The sequence below is a fragment of the Lontra canadensis genome, unplaced genomic scaffold (assembly GCF_010015895.1).
Source record: "Lontra canadensis isolate GAN:19392208 unplaced genomic scaffold, GSC_riverotter_1.0 scaffold66, whole genome shotgun sequence".
Taxonomy (NCBI): Eukaryota; Metazoa; Chordata; class Mammalia; order Carnivora; family Mustelidae; genus Lontra; species Lontra canadensis.
Window position 1 is genome coordinate 4,649,211 of NW_022631060.1, and position 22,258 is coordinate 4,671,468.

Consider the following 22,258-nt stretch of genomic DNA (forward strand, 5'->3'; position numbering starts at 1 on the left):
GCTGGGTGACCTTGAGCGCGTGGCTTAACCGCTCAGAGCCGCAGCTGTTTCCTCACATGCAAATCAGGCCTTGTGAGGTCCGTCCTGCCCTCTGGCCTCGACTGGTGGGAAGCCACCCTCCCAAGGCCACCCTCCCATCAAGCTCTGGTTCCACCCCTGCTGTGGGGAGTGGAAGGGGCTGCTTGCTGGGTCCCTGAGCTAGACCAGGACCCCCAGGAGAGCAGACTTTTCTCCTGCGAGGTGTGTTCTCACCCACCCTCCCGCCCCCCAGACAGGATCTGGCCCAAGAGGTTTCAGTGACAGGTTCCAATGCCAGTCCTCCCCACCTAGGGGACATTTTGGAGAGAACCCAAAACTTTTAGAGAGGAGGGGGACCTGAGATTCTGAGCCTTGAGAGTGGGCTTGGGCCATGCCCCCTTCTCCCGGCAGTGGAAACACCCAAAGAGGCAAAGGAAGCTGCCCAAGGTCACGGAGCGGGGCCTTGAGGTCTGTCCCGTCTGGCGACTTCGCTGAAGTGGCCTCCTTCCTCTTGGGATGCAGTCAAGGTAGGATGGGAGGTCCCCGGGCAGGAGTCCGTTGCCTGGGAGGACAGGCCTGTGAATGAAGACACCATAGCAGGTGACACTGCCCACCCGCCAAAGCCCAGAAGGGCCTCCCGAAGACACCCAGGCAAGGCCAAGCGCCAGGCTTCGTGGAGGCAGTAGCGGTGGCCCCCCAAGCGGAAGTCCTGACCCCCTCATCTCACAGGTGGAAATGGAGGCCCAGGGCCAGAAGGGACTTGCTTAGGTCATCCAGCAGCTGCCTTGGCCCTTCCCTTTTTTCCTCAGAAGGGCTGGGTCCCCTGCAGCAGTGGCAGGGCTCAGGAGAGCCCTGAGGCCAAGGGGCTGTAGGGGTCTGACTGCCTGGGGCAGGCTCTTACCTGGGTGCCTGGCTGGCCCTCGGGGCGCAAGGAGGAAGTGGGGACGCCCTGGGCCCTGTGCCTTTTGAGCCGTTGGCCCAGCCCCTGGTGGTGGTTAATGATTATCCTTCCGCCTGTCAATACGGATGGCAAGTGTGGTTCGAAGGGCATGGAAGCCTGGACTGTGCCCAGGCAGGGTGGGGCACTTCTAGGAAGCATCAGGCTGGGCCCCCATCCATCCCTTCTGGTGGCATCAGACCCCTTCCCCCTCATTTCGGCTTACTGGCCCCAGTGACCATGGACAGAACTTCTGCTCTGTTCATTTGGTGCCAACACAAAGGGGACAGCAAGGACCCAGAGGGGACTCGGGGGAACTTTGCTCACCCAAGAGGTCTGCAGATAGCAAGTGAGGGTTCTCTAAGTCTGTGCCTGAGCCTCAGTTTCCCCACAGGCCCACCTGCTTCCGTGCAGTGCTCATGGGGAACCGTGGTGGGGTATGATCAGATTAGCTCCTTCTTGTTCGGAAGCAACAAGGTATGGGTGGGAGGGGGCAGGGGAGCGGTTTATGATGGTTATTTTCCCCACCCCATGTAAGTCTCTATGCAAAGGTCCGTCAGGAGCCCTGCTAGCCTGTGCTGCCCCCGCGCCCCTCCCCTCTACTGCCCTGGAGCTGGGACCCCAGGGCGGGGCTTGAGTCACCAAAAAAGCCATGTGCTAGGGATGGCCAGAGCAGCCTCCAGAGGGCGCAGCCTTCTAGGAATGGCCTTGACTGACCCTGCTGGTTGCTGGATAGAGATTACCAGGAGGGACCCGAAACTCAGAGACCAAGGGCGCAGCCTCAGAATACATGGTCAGGGTCTGAAACTTCTTGGGGCACCCCACAGCCTGACCCTTTGCTCCGGCTCAGTGTCCTCCCAGCTGTCCCCTCACCCAGGCCCTAGGTAAGGCTAGATCCTGGGCTCTTGCAGGGCTGGAGGCAAGAAACATGGTCTGGGTGAGGTGGGCTCCAGGCCTCCTCTTTCCCGCTGCCCTGGGCTCCTGCCACACAGAAGCAGGGCCGATGGCAAGGAGCACAGGGCAGAGACAGTAGGGGGAAGGACTGTGGGGGCTGACAGGTAGCTGGGGCCAGTTTGAACCTGCTGGGGAGGTGTGGTGACCCCTGCTGGTAACAGGGGAGGTCCTGGGGGCGGAGGTGGGGATCTGGGTATGGGCCAAGGTCAAGGCTGAGGCTGGGGCAGCGCAGGCACACAGGACAAGGGGGCTGGCGGTGGGTGCAGTTTATTCCACGTCATGCAGACACGGACCCACACGTTCAAGGAGCTTAAAAATACATTGAACCACAGTGTCTGTCCCCTACCTCCCCCCAGACACAGAAAGACACTTGGCTGAGTGGGGTTGGGGTCTGAGGGTCCAAAGGCCTCCGTCCTGGGACAAGGCGGCAGTGTGGGCCCAGGTAGTGGTGGAGGCAGTGTCCTTTCTCCCCGGAGGAAAAGTGCAGAGACGGGGCTGAGCCCCAGGCAGGGAGGCCTCATTCTCACAGCGATTGGCAGGTGGGCCAGGCAGGGTCCTTCCGGAGCCTTCCCCTGAGGGCTTGCCCAGCTGTCGACCAAAAAAGCTCTGGGGAGGCGCAGAAGCCACGATGGCCCTGGGGCTGGCTGGGCGAGGAGGGCAGCAGCGCCCGGGGTCCTCCGTGCCCAGTGCTCGCTCAGTCTTGGCCTTCGTCCGCACGCCACTTGAGAGCGTGGTCCTTGTGTGCGTCGGGAAGGATCTGGTTTCGCATGCCCCCAAGTAGACTGGACGTGGCCTCCGTGGCGAGAATGAGGGGCTTCACCACAGTGGGGGGCAGCTGGCGGATCACACCCCCCACAGCGCCTGTCAGACCCTTCTGCTCGTGACCCCGGGAGGCCACATCACAGATGGTCTGAGCCGTGTCCAGGATGCCCTGTGGAAGTCGGGAAGTCAGCCACTGGGGGGTGGGGGGTGAGGAAGTGGGTGTGGGACTCGGAGGAGGACAGGGTCTCATCACCTCTCGAACGGTGTCATAGGCCTTTGCCACACCCTCGCGGAGGTCAGCGGGCTGGTGGCCCTTTCGTAGCCTCCGCACTGAGCGCTTGTCCTGCAGGGAGTGGGGGATGGGTGCGGCTGGGGACAGGATGTCGTACACAGTCTCAGCTGTGGCCTGAGGGGACATGGAGGGCACCAGATGAGGAGCCAGCCCAGGCACACCCCCCCAGCCCTGAGGCCCCCAGGCCAGCCCCAGAGAAGCATGTGGAACCCCTGGCCAGCCTGGGGTAGGGGTGGGGGGGCATCACGCTTCCGCCTGCCCCTTGGCCCTGCTTTATGGTGCTGCTCCTGGGGGTCCTGCCGATGCTTCCAGCACCCGGGTTGGGGGGCGGGGCTTCAGGTGGAGGGCATGCCTCCTGAGGGGATCGTCCTCAAGTCCTCTGGACCCCCAGCCCTCCTCGGGTGGACCGCCACGCGTGGACCCTTGCCCCATCTGGGCGCCTCTCTGGGGCCTGCTTCTCCTTCCAGCCTCCTGGCTGGACATCTCACCCCGGCCTACAGGGGGCTGCGCGTGCAGATCCCAGAAAGCACTGAGCTCCCCATCATCTGCGCGCTCATCGGCCATGACCGCTGCACAGAGGCCTGCCCCTCCTCACCCTCCTACTAGGTAGGGTTCAGGGTACTGAACCACAGCTGCTCGCAGGACTCCCGTGCCTCCCCGGGAGTCTGTCTCTGGGCCTGGCAATGTGCAGGGCTTGAATGAGCAAGGGCCAGTCTGTGCCTCAGTTTTCCTGTCTGTAAACAGAGCCATAGCCCCCTCCCTCCTCTCCAGGAGCTGGCCAGGAGCAGACACGGGAGGCTGCAGGGCACCCACACTCTGAGGGCTTGCTGTGGGAGTCACTGGGCCTCCTCCGTGCAAGACTGTGTCTCAGAGAACGAGACCGCGCCCCCAGACCTGCCATCCTCAGTAGCGCTGTGGGGACTGATCGGGCTCCGTGGGGCAGATCCGCTCTGCCCTACCCGGCCTGGAAGCACGAGCCCGCTCACCTGGATAGCCTGCACCAGCCGGTTGCTGAGTTCCAGGGCGGCCGAGGCCGTGGATGAGCCAAAGGAGGCGGCCCCCCGCTGCAGCCCCCGCATGAGGCGCCCATCCTTTCTGTACTGCTCAATGGGCAGCCAAAGCAGGTCCCGGAACCCTTGGACTGCAGGCATGGGGACGGTCAGACATGCCTGAGGCTGTGCAGCCCGCGCCGACCCTGGTTTAGGACCTCCTCCCTCTCCTCCCGGGGCAGCGTCTAGACTGCCCCAGAGCCAGAGCCATTCCCAGGGCCCCCACAGCCGCCACTCACAGAGCTGGACCACCGAGTGCATGGGGCCCACACCTCCCAGCAGGCCGGGCAGCTGGTTCTTCCGGATGTCCTGCAGCCACTCGTTGAGAGCATAGCCCAGCACCTTGTCCACACCCAGCAGTCTGGGAAGGGGAGAGGAGAGGAGGGTCTGGAGGCATAGCGCCACACGGAGGACCAGGGCCTGAGGTACCAGGGCCTGAGGTGCCCCCCCACTCTCCCCAGCAGCCGCCCAGCCCAGGGCAAAGGATGAATGTGCCCGCTTTACAGAGCGAAAACTGAGACACCAGAGGAGTAATGACTCGGCCAAGGCCACGTAACCTGTCAGGATGAGGCAGGGGAAGACGGGGGACCCTGAAGGGAGGCTGGGGGTGCTGGAGGGGATGGGGGGCTCACCCATGTCGGCAACAGAGCCGCTTCAGCTTCAGCTCGGAGCAGTTGAGCTGGGCCAGGCCGATGAGGAGGCCGGCGAACGTGCCCTGGGGAAGGAGAGGGGATTCAGGGGGACGCAGTTCAGTACAGGGTGCCAGCCAGCGCATCGGTGGCCCTGGGGACCGACTCAGCCGCCAGTACAGCCTGGATGTAGGCCCCGGCCACACCCGGGCAGAATGGGGACCCCCGAGAGGGATGGCCCACACGGCCACTCCGCGGGACAGCCCCACTCACCACCTGGTCCATGGTGACGTGCTTGCCGTGGTAATCCAACCAGATGGGCACCTCGGACGTGAAGCGGAACTCCCTGGGGGGTGTAGGGAGAGCGGGCTTGGTTCCCACCCCCGCCCCCCGCAGCCCGGGCGAGGACCCCCAGCGCTCTGCGCTACCTGAAGTAGATGGGCTGCTGCTCGGCCGAGCAGCTGTGCCCACTGCCCGCCGCCTCCCGGGAGCCGGTCATCTCTGCGTCCTCAGGCAGGCCTTCCTGGACACTGCTGGGCTGGACTCGGGTCTCAGGGCGAGCTAGGGTGGGGGACACCGATGGGGGGTGGATCCAGGGCTGGCTGGGAGGTGGGAGGTGGGAGGTGGGGGGCCTGAGCTCTCCCCTCCCAGCTCAGCCTCTCACCCTCCGCGGACGTCTCTGCTGAGACCACAGGGTTGATGCCAGCCGCCAAGCTGGTGAAGAAGTCCTTGAGGAAGAACAGGGCGTCCTGCCAGGGGAAGGTGCAGGTCAGGGAGGCCCAGCGGCCATGGGGCTCACTGCAGGACCCGCCCCGCCTGGCCTGCTCACCTGGTCCACGTTGAGCCGCAGGGGCATCAGCGAGACTCGGAGACAGCACTCGGGTCCACCCGGGTGGGTGGCGGGGGCCACGTGCAGCGCTTTGATGGTGAGCTGGGGGGCAGAGGGCAAGCTCTGGGTACCTGCCGGGCCCTGGGCCCTGGTCCCCACCCTGTGCTCAGCCGTGGCTGCATCTGGACACGCTGCACCCCTGGCTGGGCCCGCCTGAGCCCTGGCATTCTCCCGGGCCCCCAAACCCCCAGGCTCTGCCCAGGGTGGCCAGCGGGGGTGGCCGGTACCATGTTGGAGTGGGCGCGACGGGGCATCCGCTCGCTCGTGTGCAGGTACAAGAACTTGTTGATCTGGGAGGAGGCCAGCCGGTCTCGGACCTCCAGCTCCTGCACAATGAACACCTGGCGGGACAGCGGCCGCTCCTCTGGCTCCTGGCTGGGGGCTGCAGGGCCCGAGGTGGGCTCCGCTGGGTACACCTCATGCTGGAAGCTGACCTGCGAGGCCGACGGAGGCCTAAGCCAGGGAGGCAGCACTCTGCCTCTCCCAGCCACCCTTCTGGCCCCCAGCCCCACCTCAGCCCCGCACCAGGCTGCCTCCCCATGGTCGTTCCAAGGGCATTTCAAACTCCACTTGGCACGCTGAGTTCTTGACCTGAAGCTCTCCCCTGAAGCTACTTGCTCCCAGTCCCTTCCTATCACCTAAGAGGCCCCCGTGTGCCTGTCACCAAGCGCCAGCACCGCCCTCCAGCCTCTCCATCACTAGCCACAGCTTCACTCCTTGGCACATGTCTCCAGTCTCCTCGCACCTGTGTGCTCTTCACTCCTGCCCCCTGCCTGGCGGCCACTGCCCCCCCACCCAGGACAGCCTCCCGCCTGGGCCCCTCGGCCCCTTCTCCACTCAGCCAGAGGGACCTTCATCCAGCACCCGCCCACCCACCTTGCGCCCTGCAAACACCCCCTTGGGGCCTGGAGGGGCCCAGCCTCCACCTTGCTCTGGACATGCCAGCCCCACTGGCCTCTCTCTCGCACCTCGAATGGCTCAAGGCCTTTCTCATCTTTGGAACTTGGCCCTGGACTTCCCTCTCCCCCACACCCAGTGCTGGCTCCCCAGCCCCACTGGCTGCAGGGAGCCCCCGAGTTTTCCCGGCACGACAGCCCCGTGTGCTGGGAGAAGGCCTGCATGGGCTTGCCCTCAGGGAGCAGGACCTCCGCTCACACCACCTCAGGACGGCCTTGCAGCCCGCCCAGCCTGTGGTTTCTCCCCAGCCAAATATCTCCAGAAATGGACCGTTGTCCCCGGATCTGCGGCTGCCCCTACCCTCCCTGCTCGGCCACCGTCTCCTGCTGACTGCATCTCATTCTGGTTAAAATCCAAAACCGTCCTGTGGTCTGCGGGGCCATAGGCCGCCTGGCTCCTGGTCAGACCCACGGCCCCCACGGCCACCATCCTGGCCCGGCTGCGGTCCCGCCGGCCACATGCCTCCACACACAGTGGAGATGCTCGCGGCCCGTGGCCCTCATGCTGACACCCTCAACCCGTCCCCTCCCGCAGGTTTTCGTGCCAACGACACCTTCTCAAGAAGATGCGCTGCTCCTCCCTGTGCTCCCTGCGCCCAGCCCTGGCTCCCCTTCCCCAAACATTTATCTCCTGCCGCACCGTACAGATCCACAAATCCGTGGCTCCCTCCACTACCACACATGGGACAGGGAAGCGGGGCTTCTTTCCGCTGTGCTCACTGCTCCCTCCAACGTCTAGAACAGCACCTGGGGAGTGGCACGACTGCGCCCTGCAAACACTCGGGGACATGGTTCCTGACCGGGGACCTGGAGCTAAGTGGCCATGGTGGAGAGCTGGCTGGGTGCCAGGGATGGCATGGCGGGCCTGTCCCCCATCCAGGTGGCTTTCTATACTGAGCCCCCAGCTCACCTTGCTGAGCTGGATCTCCATGAGGACGTGGTGCTGCCTCCCACTGCCCCCCTGCGTACGCCAGGAGTTCTGGGGCCGGTTGGGACCGGAGCAGCGGGAAGGGGAGCCCCTAGGGCCCATGAAGCTGCCTCTTGTCCTGGAAGAGGGACAGGGGACAAGCTGACTCGGAGGGACTCCCTTCCCGTCAGAGTGGGCCCTTCAGCCCGGGGCAGGAAGCCCTCTTTGGCCTCAGCCCTGGGGGTGGGGGTGGGGGGCAAGGAAGGAGAAAGAACAGAGGCCACTGAGTCAAGGACACGGCTTAAGATTGTCAGCTGCTGAAGGTCAGAGCTGACCTCCAGCCCAGGCCCCATCTCCTTGCCAGATGGGCCCATGGCCCTAGAGGCTGCCTGCACCCGTCCTTCTCACCTGTGGCCAGGGTGGGGGCCAAAGTCCCGACCGCCATAGAGGTGCCAGACGAGCGAGACCTCCCGGAGCACCACGCGGCTGCTGGGCACAGGGAAGTGGGCAGGTGCCCGCAGCAGGTCCGTGCTGCCCAGGGGCCGGGAAAAGTACCCGTCCTGCACGATGATGGGGCCAGGATGCAGCTGTGTCACCACGGGCTCCCCATCTCGGGGCTGTAGAGGGGGGTGGTGAGTCAACATATGTGCACAGACACCTTCCCCAGTCCAGGCCACCCTCTCCCAACTTCCGCCCCATCCTCATACCTCCCCCCGTTTTGGACAAAAGGTGACTCTCCTGGGTCACCATCCCCAGAAGCTGTGTCAGAGTGCTCTGTCCCGGGGGCCGGTGCGGGAGGGACCCAAGTGCCCCGTGCTCTTGCCAACCCTGTCTCCCTGGGCCTGGGTCTCGCTTGCATGTGACATTCCCATTGGCTCCTAGGGACCAGCCAGTCAGTACCCCACCAGTCAGATGGTTCTCTCCCTCCTGCAAACCACCCAGCTCCTCTTCTTCCCTTCCCTTGATGTCCTGTCCTTGGCCCCCCATGTCGTTCTTTCTCTCTTCCTCTGGAAATCCACTTGCTCCCTCAAGGCCCAGAGTTCAGAGGGACTGTCAGGGACCCAGACCCGCCTCCCCAGTGGCAGAGACCACCTCCTACCCCTCTAGCAGCAGGAGCTCTAGAAGGGTGCAGAAGGAAGCCACCCTCTCCTACCACTTCCTGGCCCTGCCCAGCCTGCCCCCCCCCACACACCGGGATGCCAAGGCCTGGAGCATCAAGGATGCAGAACTCATCACTGTCCAGAGTGTCTCCATCTCCGTCTTCCTTTTCATCTTCCTTGGCCTCTGAGCGGGACCCCAAGCTGCTGTCAGGGGCCACGACAGGGGGCAAGTGGGGCTGGGCCCCGCTCCGTTCACCTGGGAAGAGGTAGACTGACACGGGCGAGGCCTGAGGGAGGGGGCCACCTGTGGAGCGAGATGCCAGTTTTGGAGGGGATGGCTGATTTGGGTGCCTGATTGTCCTCTGGCCCCAGAGCACCCCCACACCGCACCTGAAGGCTGGGTCAGCTCCCGTAAGCTGCGCTCAGTGTCCAAGAGGGCGTCGGCCAAGTCCCGCTGGTTGATGAGGGCTGTCTCCACTGGGGGACAGGAGGGCAGGGAGGCAGGGCTCTCCGAGAGCTGGGCCAGGTGGGGGAGGGGTAGGGTGAATAAGTGACAAAAGGAGGGGTGCCGCCTCCTCCTCCTCTGATGCCAGGGTGCTGGGGGAGTTCCCGGAGCCGGAAGGGCCAGGCCTCACCTGTACCTTCTGGCCGGCGATCTCCGTGGGGCTGGGGGGCCGGGGCGGGGGGTGCAGGTCGCCCTCACTCATCACGTACTGCAGCAAGTTGACCAGCAGGGCGCAGGAGTCCGCGCAGCTGTGCACGCGCACCACGTTGTTGGAGCAACGCAGCTCGAACAGTGGCTGGCTCTGGGGAGGGGTGCGGGGTGCGGGGTGCCATCAGGCTGGGCTTCATCCCCGCCACACACAGACGGGGCTCGGCCTGGTCTTCCCTGGGCTGGGCAGCCTGCTGCCCAGCACCTCTGCTGAAGGAAGGAGCAAATGGAGCCCAGAGAGTGAGGGGGCTTCCCTCCGGGCCATGCAAAGAAGCTGGAGTGCCCTCCCTGCGTGACAGTGTTCCAGGGCCCGGTCCTCTGTCGCTCCCCTCAGCCTGGCCACGTGCAGCCCGTTACCTCCATCTGACCAGGGAGGACACAGGCCCCACAGGGCCAGCTGACTCCCGATACCCTGCTTCGGCCCTGGCCGCAGCTGCCCCCTGGTGGGGGGGTTCATATGATGGGCTGCCCTGCTGGCAGGGGAACTGGCCCAGAGCCCAGCATGGAAGGGCAGGCAGTGACTGGAACCTGAGCCCAGGCCCAGGGAGCAGAAGGGAGGAGACGGTGCAAGAGGAAACAGTGACCGCCTGGAGGCTTCACTGTCCCAGCCCTTGCAACCGCTCTGGCTCTGGGGGACTCTGGGCAACACTCACCAGCTTGCCCTCGGTGCTCCCCTTCCAGGTTTTAATCACGAGCTCCAGAAGGTCAACATCCAAGACACAGACATAATCTGCAGCAGAAAGCGAGAGAAGTTCCAGTTGATTCTTCATGCTGACCCCCTGGCCCAGCACCCGAGCGGAGAAGTGGGCGTTGATCTAAGCGCAGCCCTTGCGGGCGGGCGTGCGAGGGTGCTGAGAACCCGGCCAGCAGCTGGGTGAGGGTGTCCGGCTGCTCAGGGTGCGGCCTGGGGCTGTGAGCCCTCAGAGGGGAGGGGCCCCGTCCAGGCCCTGCCCACCTCGCTGCAGGTCCGGGGTCTCCACCTCACACTTGTCGGACAGGTATAAGGCTGAGTCATCGAGGATGAACCTGGTGGGGAACAGGGCTGAGAAGGGCCCAGGAACCGCTGCAGGGTGCAGCTCCGTGGGAGCCACAGGTCGGGGACCCCCACAGACAGGCAGAGGGGCAGCCACAGGGGGTCCCAAACCCACAAGCAACTAGCGCTGGGTCTCCTCTAGCCTCAGTGTTCCTCTCTGTACACTGGGCCTGTCTCCTGGGCCGCAGGCCCCAAAATAGCGCAAGCTCGCCTAGGTCAGAGGGCAGACCGCGCGCTCCCAGTTTCTCCCGCTTCTCCGCCTCATCTGGGCCTCACGGTGGGTGGCGACAGGAGGAAAGTGTCCTGCTCCCTTACCGACCCTCCCACAGCATTCACTGTTCTTTCAAAGTCAGTCCTTATTTTAATAGCAACAGGACACGAGCTCCTTTAAGATGTTCTAAAACACAGGACTAAGAAATCATCTCTAATCATATTCTCTAATCCCAAATTCTGAGAAAAGCGCCCTATGCATTTTCTTTTATCTGCTCTGTGAAGCCACAGAGCCACAGAGTATATAAATAAACCTTCATAAATCTTAAAAAACACCACCACCACACAGAGCTTTCTAGCTCGGGTTTTCAGTACATGCTGCATTACGATGGCTCTCGTGTTCTTCAATGTCATTCTTCAACCTGACTTTAATGGTCGGGTAAGCCACATTTACTGACTCATGTTGTCATTTGGGGGCATTTAGATTATTTACAAGTTTTAAATTATACGACAAAGGCATTGCATTCCGCCCCTGTTATCCTTGTATCCTTAGAACAAGCATGTCTGTGAGATGATCAGTTTAGAGAGCACAAATACTTCTAAGGCTCTGACAAGGAGCGCAACTGTCGTCCAGGAAGGTGGAATCAATTCTCATTCCTGAGCAAGGAATCATCACCTAAATGTACAGAAAGGCTCAGGGACGGGCCTGAGGACACATAGCAGGTAGGCAGGACCCTGGGGGGGGGGTAGCAGCTGCAGCCCAGTTTTGGGGGGTGGTGTGAGCTGGGTAGAGGTGGTGCATACCTGAGCAGGAAGGTCGAGGTGTCCATGATGATGTTGCTGGAGAGGGTGAAGGTCTCAGCGGTGACAAGGACACGCACAGGGAGGTAGAGGGGCCTGGAGGGGTGGGTCACACATGTGCTGGGGTGGGCTCCTTATCGAGAGCCTACCCCCGGCCCCTGGCTCTCGGCCCACCCAGCCTGGGTACCTGTAGTCCACGGCGCAGGAGAATAGGTGAGTGTGCAGGACAGTGATGACGGTTGGGGGCAGGTAGCCCAGCACTGGGTCATCAAGCACATCTAAGAACTCTAACAGCTTTGGGGGCCAGGACAGGAGGGGTGGTGAGGATCAGGAACCTCTTCCTTCCTCTAACCGCCTCTCCTCCACACACCCCCGCCCCAGGCTGGCTCCCCATGTGCTGCCCATCCCTGCTACCGTACCCCTTGCCTTCCCTTGGAGGTCACCTCTGGCCCAGCCCAGGCCCCTCACACTGGCCTCCACCTCTCCAAGTCCAGAGACCCACCTGCCCACACCACTTTTGCTCACCTGGGAGTGCCAACTCTGTTCTGGAAGAGCCATGAAGTGGCGCAGGGTGGCCCTGTGCAGCCGCAATGTCACCAGGAACTCCTGGAGGTGGGACACAGTCAGCCCAGGGTGCCCAGCCCACCAGGCACCAGGAGGCAGTAGCCCCAGCCAAGCGGGTAGACCAGAAGCAGGCACTGTTGTACCTTGACATTCTTGTGGGGGTCCAGATGGATGCGTACAGCCGTGGACAGCATGTGGGGACCCCGGCCCTGGCCCCTGAGGCCCGAGGCTCCCCGTTCAGTCACCCCTTCCTCCGACGGGTAGATGGTTGGGGCCAGCTGGGCCGGAGGGGCAAAGCTGGGCAGATCCAGGCGACTGGGCAGCCGGGAGTCATCCACAGTCGCTGGGGAAGCAGCTGGTGAGCTCCCTGCCATGCTGGCTCACCGGCAGCCCCCCCACCCCAGGGCCCTTGGCCCTCCAGCAAGTCCCCTCCCTTCATACCTCGGTGGTAGAGCTTTGCCTTCTCCGCTTCCAGGCAGAAGTAGCCGAGTCCCGGCTGGCCTCGGTACTGGGAGACACTGAAGATGGTACCTTGCTCCACATCCAACACCAGCTCCCCATGTGAGGTCTCCAGCCGCTGCCCAACCTCGTCCTGCACAGAGAGCATGGGGCGTGGCCTCACCAGGGCCCTCCCCCAGGGGCATGGCCTCCCACAGATTCTGCCTACAGAGGACTGGCTCTGGCTCCACCCAGATTCGCTGACATCCCAGAGCAGCACTTTTTTTTTTTTTTGTCTTGTTTTGTTTTGTTTTTTCTTTTTAGAGAGTGGCAAGGGGCAGAGGGAGAGGTAGAGAGAATCTTTTTTTTGGCGGGCAGACTCCATGCCCAGTGTGGAGACTGATACGGGGCTCTTGAGATGATTAAGAATCAGACCCTTAGCAGGCTAAGCCACCCCAGCACCCCATTGCTTTTGTCTTTCGCCAGAAGGGGAGTCATCCTTGCCCTACCTGCCATCTGGTATGAGACATTGCCACCCCACCCCCCGACCTCTGGCATGACACCTTCCGTACAACAGGGGCCAACGGGGGTGTGTTGGGATGGTTGGGGAGGCATGGGTGGGTCAGTGGGTGGCAAGTGGGTGCTGCTGGCCAGACACACCACTCTCAGCCACACTGGGCTTTCTTTTCCTAGATTCCCAAACTGGAGCTGCTCACATTGGTCTTCCTCTCCTGCCAATGGTGGGTGGGGGCACCGGAGTCAGCGGGGCTCACCTCCCCGGGGCTGCCCTCACCTTAGTCTCACAGAGGGCTGTGATCCGACCCTGCAGCACAGTCACCAGTGTCGAGAAGGTGCTCTGGGAGCGAGGACTTGGGGACTCAGGGGCAGGGGGCTGGGGAGCGCCCGATGCCCCTACTGAGAAGAAGTGGGCATCCTCTTCATCGGAGTCTGAGTCTGGGGTGAGATCAAGGAGCCAAGTGGGAAGGAGACCTGGGAGGGCTGCCCAAGCCCTGCCCAGCTCTGGGTGGTGGGGAGCTCAGAATCCCAGCTGGGGCGTCCCTCCTACCCAGCTTGAAGGCTGACTTGCACATCTTGAAGTTGTCGTGCCAGAAGCCCGAGGGGCCCGGGAAGCCGGGGGGGTGGGGGGGGGGGGGGGGGGCGGGAAGCAGGTCTGCAGGCTCCCACATGAGCAGGTCGTTGTTGATCCTGGGGCAGGTGGAGGGACAGTGGCGGTGAGGGTGGTCCAGCCCCGCCCCTCCCCCCACTGCCCCCCCCACCTGCCTGAGTTTGCACCTGTTGTACAGACTCTCATAGACCTCCTTGCTGGGCAGGAAGATGTGGGCGCTGGGCAGGAGCACTTCTAGGCTGCAGCGTGACAGTGCCAGGGCCCGGCTCTGGAAGGTCCTCATCTCCTCAGGGTCTCCAGGAATCACCATCTAGACAGGCGAGCGGGGAGAGGCATCTGAGAGACTGGGCTGGCTCGGGAACGAGACCCCGGGCTGCACCCTGACTTCCTATCATTCATTCGTTCACTCTCATTCATTTCATAGGAGCTCCTCTCTGCTGGGACGGATGGCAGCCAGCTCGTGCGAATGCCGACCGTGTGCCAACCCTGCGATGAGGAAGGACCTCATGGAAGTCAACTCTTTTCTCCTCATGGTGATAAGCCTGTGACACAGGTCACTGTATCCACTTTCAAGACAAGGAAACTCATCCGTGTGTAACTCTGAGATTATACCAGCTCCAAGGGGATGAGGCCACTGAATGGAAGAGCCTAGATTTAAACCCAGCCCACGGGGCCCAGAGACCAGGCCCTTTACTGTCTCTCACTCAAATCTCAGCACCCCCAGAGAAGATCGTGAAGTCCAAACATACATTGTCCACAGATGTGGTTCTGACCTTCCCAATCAATGGACCTGTGCCGTCTGGGGACTGCCCTCACCAGTGTCCTCACGCCCAGGCCCCATGAGCTGGGGCGATCTGATTCCCCACTGGTCTAAGATGATGGAATAGATGACGTTCTTGCTGGTGCCAGGTCACATCCCCTGGTGCCTCCGGCGGTCCTGTCCTCCTGTCCCACAGCCACCAATTGGCTCCCCTGGGTTCGGGGCCTTACCTCCTCCGTCTCATACATGGTCCTCTTGGAGGAGAAGGGTGAGGGTTCAGGCTCCCGCAGCTCACACGGACTCTCGGCTGACCGCTCCAGCTCCTCTCCCTTCTCGGGGGCCGCTTCCCACTGGGCGCTGCTCAGCTGGGGGTGCAGCGTCACCGCTATCCTGCCAGGGCACAGGCCTGTCACTGGCCTGCCAGGCCCCCTGAGCCCCAGATCCCAGCTCAGGAGCCAAGCGCTCCTCTCCTGCCCGTGCCTTCCAGAGCCCCCCACTTACTGGGGCAGGAAGTATTTGCGCCCGGGGCTCTTGGGATCCAGAGCTTTGGAGACCCGCAGGCAGGGGACGGGGGGCTTCTCTCCATCTTCGTAAGTGCCTGGAAGGATAAGGAGGAGCGGGGGTTGTCACGGCTGCCTCTCCCCATTTCTTTCCCCGTGGGAGGAGAGGTTGCGGGGGCCTGGAACCTCCACCACGGTGACTGTCCTTTATCATTTACAGGCCCGTGCCCTCCCTCACACCCACAATCTGTTGCAGACCAGTGACAAAGGCCCGCTCTGCCCGCTCTCAGGCAAGCCTAGAAACAGGCAACGCTGGTGCCTCACGGAGCTGGTGAGTCTTGGGCCAGAGTCTGTCCCGACCGTGCCTCAGTCCCTTCCCCACCTCTCCCAGGGGCCTGAGGCCCTGCCCTGGGGACTGTCCCCGGGGGGCTCTCACCATGCAGGTCGGAGCAGGTCAGTTCCAGGCGGGTGGGGATCGGGGGACCAGGACCGCTGTTCAGCTCTGACCGGAACTGGGGCTCACTCAGCTCCAGCCGCAGCTGCTCGGCCCGCACGGCCCGGCCTGCCCAGGGGTCCCGCTCGGGCCGCAGGTCGGCGATGGGGAAGCGCAGCTGCAGCGTGGCCCGGGGAGCTGACAGCCGCACCACCGTCTGCTGCTCAGCAGCTGGTGGGGGTTCTGTCTGCGGGAGGATGGCAGGGGGGGGGGGGGGGGGGTCAGAGCCACTGCTGGGGGCTCTGCCACTGTGGCTTCGAGCCAGAGGGTCTGCGCCAGCTCCCTGGCCCAGCCGGGTCTCTTACCAGGAGGCCAGCAGGCGGCTCAGGAGGGGGTACAGTGGCCAGGCGCAGCACAGCAGCCAGCCGGTCCAGGGCCCCCAGCTCCACATCCGCCTGGAAGTCAGCCAGGTCCAGGGCCAGCTCCGAGTGGCAATGGCAGGCAGCGGGGCGCCGGGGTCGGCTCTGAGGGCGAGGATGTTCAGGTTAGCGAGGTCTGGGGGGCAGTTGAGGGCAGGATGGGAAGGGACGCCCTTGAGCAGAAACGAAACACAGAGCCCTCCCGGGTGGTGGGAAGGAAAGCTCGGGCAGAGGACCTGGAAAGCCTCATCATGTTGCCTGAGAAGGATGACACCCCATATCTGGAGACCCGCCGGGGTTTGCCGGGTTTGCAGGGAAGGGGCAACCGGGCACAGAGGATGCCTTGTGCAGGGCCCAGCCCCCGAGGGCTCCCAGATGGGGAGGCGCACTCCGGCTGAGCAAGGGCAAAGGCGGTGGAGGGTGGGAGCAGGGAGGTACTAACGGAGGCCGAGAGGTGGGAAACAGCCGGGGGGGCGGTGAGTTACCCTGGACACCCTGCGGAGAGTCTGTGTATGACGCAGGTGGGCACAGGGCCGAGCTGAGGCCTGGGAACCAAGGCTGCTGGGGAAGCTGAGGACCTGGGACGGGACACAGGAAGCCAAAGTCAGGCCGAGCTTCCACACCCGCCGGAAGCTGCAGGCTCCGCCGTGCACACCGGCTCTGTCCTCACCTCCGTGTACTCAGGCTCCGACGTGTCCCTGGGCCACAGGCACTCCAGCACCTCGAGCTGCCCGAAGTGCACTTGTGTGCTGGTAGTCCGCCGGCCCCTGCCCGTCCGCAGCTCCCAAGATAGCTGCACAGCTGTCCCCGTTAGCCTGCGACGAAGTAGCGGGGCATCAGAGGTTGGGCTTATGGGGGTGGAGGGAGTCTCTCTTTGGGTCCCTGCCTTGGGCTTGTACCGGACATGGCTACAGGGACAGGCCCTCTGGAAGCGCGGCCGGAGATGGTGGAAGTCACGGGAGCCGAAGGGCCCATCTTTGGTGGCATCAAACTCCGAAAAAAAATGGGTGGTGAGGTCAGGTGGTCCAGAAGATGGGGCAGATGTCTGCAGCAAGGTCAGGGTCATGCCCCCTAAGGTCATCTTCACCAGCGAGTCCGGGCGCAGGGTATCCGGGAGGGGTGTGGGGGCCGTCTTGCCTGAGAGGACAGAGGTGTCACCAGGGACTTCCCAGAGCTCATGGGTACCCCAGGAAGAGGGCTGGTCAGACACCCGGCTGGGGGCTGGGAGAAGCCCCAGCCCTGACGGACTGTGACTCTGGCACGGGGCTTGGCAGGGCAGGGCTAACCCAGAGCCTCCTTAGCCAGATACCAACCTAGGCTCACTCCAACCCCTCAAGGAGCTGGAGGAACAGGGGGATAAAGCCCTCAGACTCGCACCTGTCAGACGCAATCTCTCAATAAACATCGGCCAAACCCCACAGCTTGGCAAGGCCAGATCTTACTAGAACCTTTTTATGGAAAGGGAAACTGAGTCTCCAAGAATTTAAGTGCCTGGCCCCAGATCGCTGACTTTGAAACCTGGCCTCTATCCACTGTGGTACCAGCCTCCCCCCCCACCAAGCATCCCCAGGGATTCAAGTCACCCATGGTGGGCCGTAGCATCGGTGGGGGCCTCCTGCGGGCACATGACATCACTCGGGCACTGAGGCCTCCTCCGGCTCCTCTTGCCCCGGGAGCACTCACCAGTTGGCTGGGTATGGGCAGAGAGCCGGCGGGAGGCCATGTCGCTGTGCATGGAGGATCCCAGGTCTACATCCGAGAGGGAGAGCTCAGAGAGCGCTGAGGCCACACTGCTCGTGAGGCCCGCCATGGAGAAGAAGAGGTCTGTGAGCGAGGGCAGGGGAGGTCAGGGAAGGCCACACTTGGCCCCTGTGAGTCCCGCACCCGGGCCCGCTGCCCCGACAACTACCAGGTCTGGCCCCACACCCACCAGTACTGTCCAGGTTGACAAGAGGGTTGCTGAGGGGTTCTGGGCTGAGGGGCTCGGCCACAGCCCCTGCCTGCAGCTGCTGGTTCAGGTCCTGCTCGATCAACCACAGGTCTTCAGCTCCTAGCGGGCGGCTCTTGTTCAGCTTGTCAACCAGGCCCCCGGGGTCTACGGAGGAGGACACGTCCTTTTGTTGGTCCAGCCCAGCTGGCCCCTCCCCAGCCATCCCAACCTCTGCAGAGCCCAGAGGCCTCACCTGCGAGGCTCACGGCACTGAGCAGTTCTTGAAGCTGCTGGAGCTGCTGAGGGGTCAGGAGCAGGTGCAAGGAGCCCAGCTGTCCAGCCACCTCCAGCTGTGGACAGAAGGGGCCAGAGGGGCCCACCATGGAGCCTACACCTGCCGCCTCGGCCCTCTGAGAGCTGCCGCCCACCTGCCCTCACCCAGAGGAGGGAGGATGCCAGTTGCCAGGCTGAGCGCCACCACCAAGCAGCTGTGTGACTCTGGCCACAACTTGACCACTGAGCCTGTTTCCCTACTGCCAAGAAGGCAGTAACTTACCCCACTCAAAGAGCCTGCTTTGTACGGGGCATGGGGGAAGATCGGCACTGCCGAGGAGTATTCTGAGATGGGGCCCACTCCCTCCTCCACGGGGGCCGGGGACCCACCTTGGGGCCTGGGAAGGCCTCATTCTGCTTCAATTTCACTGTCAATTCCATATACCCTGAGCAGCTGCCGATCTGCAAGGGGGGTTTCGGGGGACCTTCCTGGAGGCAAAAGGGTATAGGAGGGAAGGGATCGAGAAGATGAGGTCAGACATGCTCAGAAGGGATGGGGCCCAGTGGGGCAGGCAGACAGGAGAGAAGGTGGGGATGAGGAGAAGAAAGTGGCGGGGATCCGAGTCAGCCCACCTGCTCGGGGAGCTCCTCGAAGTGCAGGCGGACTCCTGCCAGCTGCAGCAGCTTGTGCAGGAAGGCGGGAGGCTGGTGCACGTCCACCGGCGGTGCCTGGCTTGGGTCCCGCACTGCCTCATCACAGTACTCCAGTCTGGCGAGTGTAGGATCAGCCCTCGCCCCAGCCACCGCAGGCTGGAGCCCCTCTCCCCACGCAGTATTCTGTTCTAGGGGTCTGTGGCCAGAGAGGCTGGCCGACAGAGCTGGCCCATCACAGCCCGACCATACTGGACCTCCAGGGTCAGCCCTTGCTCTTCAGACCCTCCGTGTGTAACCTGATCCTCGGGAACCCCAGCCACCCTGGACTGCCGGTACCCCTTGGCCCCTGGACACCACTCCGGGCTTGCAATATGGTTTCCCTCCCACCATGGCCACCACCCAGTCCCACCCAAGCTTTGCCATGCTGCTTCCCGGGAGCCCAAGCTGGGGAGAGGGGCAGGGGCAGGGCCCATACTGTTCAGCAGCCCCTCACTGCCCCTTGTCTGCACCCTAGCCCACCCACTCGGGGCACGCCCCTACCTCTGTACATGGACTTCTACTGCCACGCCGTGCTCCCCATCACCCGGCGAGTGCTCAACCCTCACCACAGTGTCCAGGAAGGTCACCTTGATCCTGCGCAGCACTGAGGGGTGGAAAGGGGTCTCAGGCCAGTTGGGACAGCAAGAGGAAGGCAGAGTTTCCCGGCTGGGGCGGCCGTGTGGCCATCCTGCTGTCTGGGGCCTCCGTCTTGTGGGCTGAGGAGGGGCAGACAGCAGGATACCCACGAGAGGCCCACTTACCAGTCTCAATGGTCTGGGCAAACATTTCCAGGCCCTCCAGGGGCTGTGGTGGCTCAGAGGGCTCGGGGAGCCCATCCCGGAGGCACTCCTGAGCCAGCTGCAGGCTCGTGGTCATGCACGAGGCCCAGCTCTGCGAGTCAGCAGCCCCCGGCCCTGTGAGGAGGAGGAGGCTATCAGAAAAGGCGGGCCTACTCCTACCACCGGGCTCCCCACGCCCGCAGCCCCAGCCTTGCCCTGCCCTCACCAGGGCCCTGGCGAGGCTGCAGGGTGAGCTGGAGGCCTGACACGTGCACGGTGCAGTGGTCGGTGAGCAGCGCAGCCCAGGGCACGGCCACCTCGACAGAGCCCACGAAGCCTTCCACCAGCTCCAAGGGTGACTTGATGGACTCCAGCACTTCGTTCACGGACTAGGAACGGGGAAGAGACAGAGCCGGCTCGGGGAAACCCCAAATGTGGCTGCTTGGCGGCCACACTCCTTGTTGGTCTGCCCTGACCCTGGAGAGCTCCCTGGTTCTCCCGGCCGCCACCGTGGGCTACTACAGAGTCTGCCACTGCTTTAGCTGGTTCCTACTCTTGGTTCATCCAAACGTGTTTCATCCTTTGAGCCAGAGGAAGGGGCGGCTGAAGCATGAAAAGGAGGAAGCCAGGCAGAGAGGATGGAAGGCAGCATGCTCCAGGCATAGGAACGGCATGTGGAAAGGCCCAAGACAGTGCAGCACCCATGTTCTCTCTGGGCAAGTACGGAGTTCAAGGGGAGGCTGGCAGAGGACTGAACTGAGCCAGAGGTGACCCCCGCCCCCCAACTCCGAACACTTGGTGCAGCTGTACCTCTCTGAGATACAAGGCTGAGAGCCCCTGGTTACCAATGGGGAAAGAGCACCACCGCCATCTGGGAGCTCCATGAAGGCAGGAAGCCTCCTGCCGGCTCCGTGTGATCCCAGGTGCTATATGGTACCACCCAGAGAAGTTCCCAGTAAACACTTGTTGGATCCAAGAATCCACAAACACATGGCGGAACTAGAAGGCTTATAGAGGTCAAGGTGAAACTCCTTACCCAGAGATCCACAGATGGGAACTGAGGCCTAGAGAGAAGGAACTAGTTTAATCACTCAGTGTACTGTGAGGACTGCAACTAGGAAGACAGGCCTCTCTCCTCACCCCATCCCAGGCTCCCCAGGCACTCGGCTTCTTCTGGGGTCTTCCTGGCAGGGGCTGCAGGCTGAGCGGCTGGGAGGAGGGGCTGGCTATGAAAGGACCTGCTTTCCCCGGGGGGGGGGGGGGGGGGGGGTAGGTAGGGGACACGACGACTCCTCCCTGGAGGCCAACCCAGAAAGCAGCCTAGCTGGGAGCCATTTCAATCCCCGCCAAGAGGGCAGGGCAGGGCAGGGCAGGGTGGGAGTGTTTTCTGGAACTGGAACTAGAAAGCAGCAGCCTAGAGGTCTTTGCCATTTCTTTCAGGCCAGCCTAAAAGTCAGAGGTCAGAGAAGGCCTTCACTAGGATTCGCACACAAGAGGTTATCAGGAGGTGTCCCCAACTCCGGGCTTGGCTGTATCCCTCTGCCCCTAAATTAGCTCAGCTCTTCCTGTCCCAGACTGCCTTTAGGCCGAGAACCCTGTCTGCCCAGACAGAAATTTCGCTGAGATGCCCCGACCCCATGCCCACCCCTGCTGTTCTGGAGTTGGGGGGCGGGGATGACCCAGTGCCAGCCTTGGCCTGACACCTCTAACTGGTGGCTCCTTTGCAACTTCCCAGTTTGGCTGAGTTGTGAGTCACTGCCCTTCACCGCCCCCAACCTCAGGCTTCTGACCCAGACCTCCGACCTCCTTCCTCCCTGCCTCCTCAGCATCTCCCTAGGCCTCCTCCCCACCTGAAGACGAACCTCTCCACCCTTCCTCAGGGGCTTGCTGGCAGGTAGGGAGGCTGATTCCCAAGCCCCTCCCCAAACACCACTGGGTCCATCCCACTCTCCCCAAAGCAGGAAGTAGGCAGCCGCAGCAGTCACACGAGGTGTTGATCAACACGGGTGCTGACGCGGTTGTTGACATCCACATCCTGAGGCGGATGCCACCCACTTGGCCCAGGATCGGAGGGTCAGGAGGTCAGAGCACCTTTCCTACAGGTGCTCCCAGCAGGACTCCAGACCCCCACCAGCCTTGCCTGACCGGCTAGCTGCACGGCCCCAACTCTGTCACGGCCCTGGCCCCGTCCTGTCAGAGCCCCCTAGTTCCTTCGCCTTCCTCAGCCTCTGAGGACCACAGTTCTCAACTCGGGCCCCCAACTCGATGTGCTTATTCTGGCATTCCCCAGACAAGTGACACCCCCCTCCTCAGCCTCACTTTCTTCTACGGTGAAGTGGAGGCAGGGACCCCCTTCCCACCCAGCTTCTGGCTCTGAAGCCGATCCGTCGCCTGGAAAGGGCCCGACTCCCACGGCCTCTCCACTCCCTCTGCCCGGTCCCCCAGCCTGACCCTTTAGCCAGGATCCTCAGGTCTCTGCGCACCGCCCCGGCTTCCCGATCTCGGGACTCGTTCCTCACCCAGATCTCCAAGTGGATATCCCGCAAGGCAACGCTGCCCTTGTACAAGTCGAGGCTGAGCTGATCCAGGCTGAGGTGCTCCTGGAAGAAGTGACCCAAGTAGTGGTGCAGCAAGTAGCGGCATACCCGCTCTTTCACACAGTTTGACCATGGCCACAGCCATCGTGACATCTCGGAGACCGCCGGGCCCAGGCCGCCTCTGCTCGCCGACCGCCGGCGATCCCTGTCCGGCTTCGCAGTTCACTAGAGCCCCCGGCTGTCCCCGCCGCTTCTCTCAGCGCCAGGCCGCGCCCCCGGACCCTCAGCCACGCCCCCCACGCTCACTGCCATTCGCCGTTGTAAAGGGCGAGGTCTACTGATTGGCCGTGGGGGGCGGAGTCTTCGAGCACGAAAAAGGGACTGGGCTCTCTGCGTGATATAGTGCTCCCAAGCTTGATTTACGCCTGCGTAAAATTTCTGTGTGGGAGGACCTTTAGCCTCCCTTCTACGGGCTCTGGGAAGGCTGGGGCTTGAGGTGCCAGCCCCGCAGAGGAGTGCGCATGTGCCGACTCGTCTACCTCCTTGAGGTAGTTGGG

The 22,258-nt window shown here is 63.0% G+C and overlaps 1 protein-coding gene across 2 annotated transcripts; it reads right to left on the reverse strand.

Moving 5' to 3' along the window:
• Window positions 1-2,597: 2,597 nt before the first annotated feature.
• Window positions 2,598-21,976, reverse strand: ATG2A (autophagy related 2A). 2 transcript variants are annotated; one of them, XM_032879411.1, is made up of 41 exons: window positions 21,684-21,976; window positions 19,391-19,553; window positions 19,147-19,299; window positions 18,887-18,989; window positions 18,326-18,461; window positions 18,083-18,181; window positions 17,673-17,769; window positions 17,420-17,584; window positions 17,173-17,313; window positions 16,389-16,626; window positions 16,160-16,304; window positions 15,975-16,067; window positions 15,436-15,594; window positions 15,074-15,317; window positions 14,639-14,735; window positions 14,368-14,527; window positions 13,545-13,687; window positions 13,318-13,457; window positions 13,045-13,205; window positions 12,255-12,405; window positions 11,957-12,156; window positions 11,775-11,855; window positions 11,437-11,543; window positions 11,253-11,345; window positions 10,161-10,231; window positions 9,859-9,935; window positions 9,135-9,299; window positions 8,884-9,010; window positions 8,586-8,797; window positions 7,802-8,010; window positions 7,397-7,532; window positions 5,758-5,964; window positions 5,471-5,572; window positions 5,306-5,390; window positions 5,070-5,202; window positions 4,915-4,987; window positions 4,645-4,727; window positions 4,252-4,373; window positions 3,950-4,104; window positions 2,925-3,077; window positions 2,598-2,840 (listed from the first exon to the last, which is right to left on the reverse strand). In XM_032879411.1, exons 1-41 carry the CDS (start codon window positions 21,852-21,854, stop codon window positions 2,604-2,606), a joined length of 5,787 nt encoding a protein of 1,928 aa, XP_032735302.1. In that variant the 5' UTR covers window positions 21,855-21,976; the 3' UTR covers window positions 2,598-2,603. The 2 variants fall into 2 exon arrangements, with proteins under 2 accessions (XP_032735302.1, XP_032735301.1); XM_032879410.1 differs by having other exon boundaries at window positions 9,129-9,299.
• Window positions 21,977-22,258: the final 282 nt, after the last annotated feature.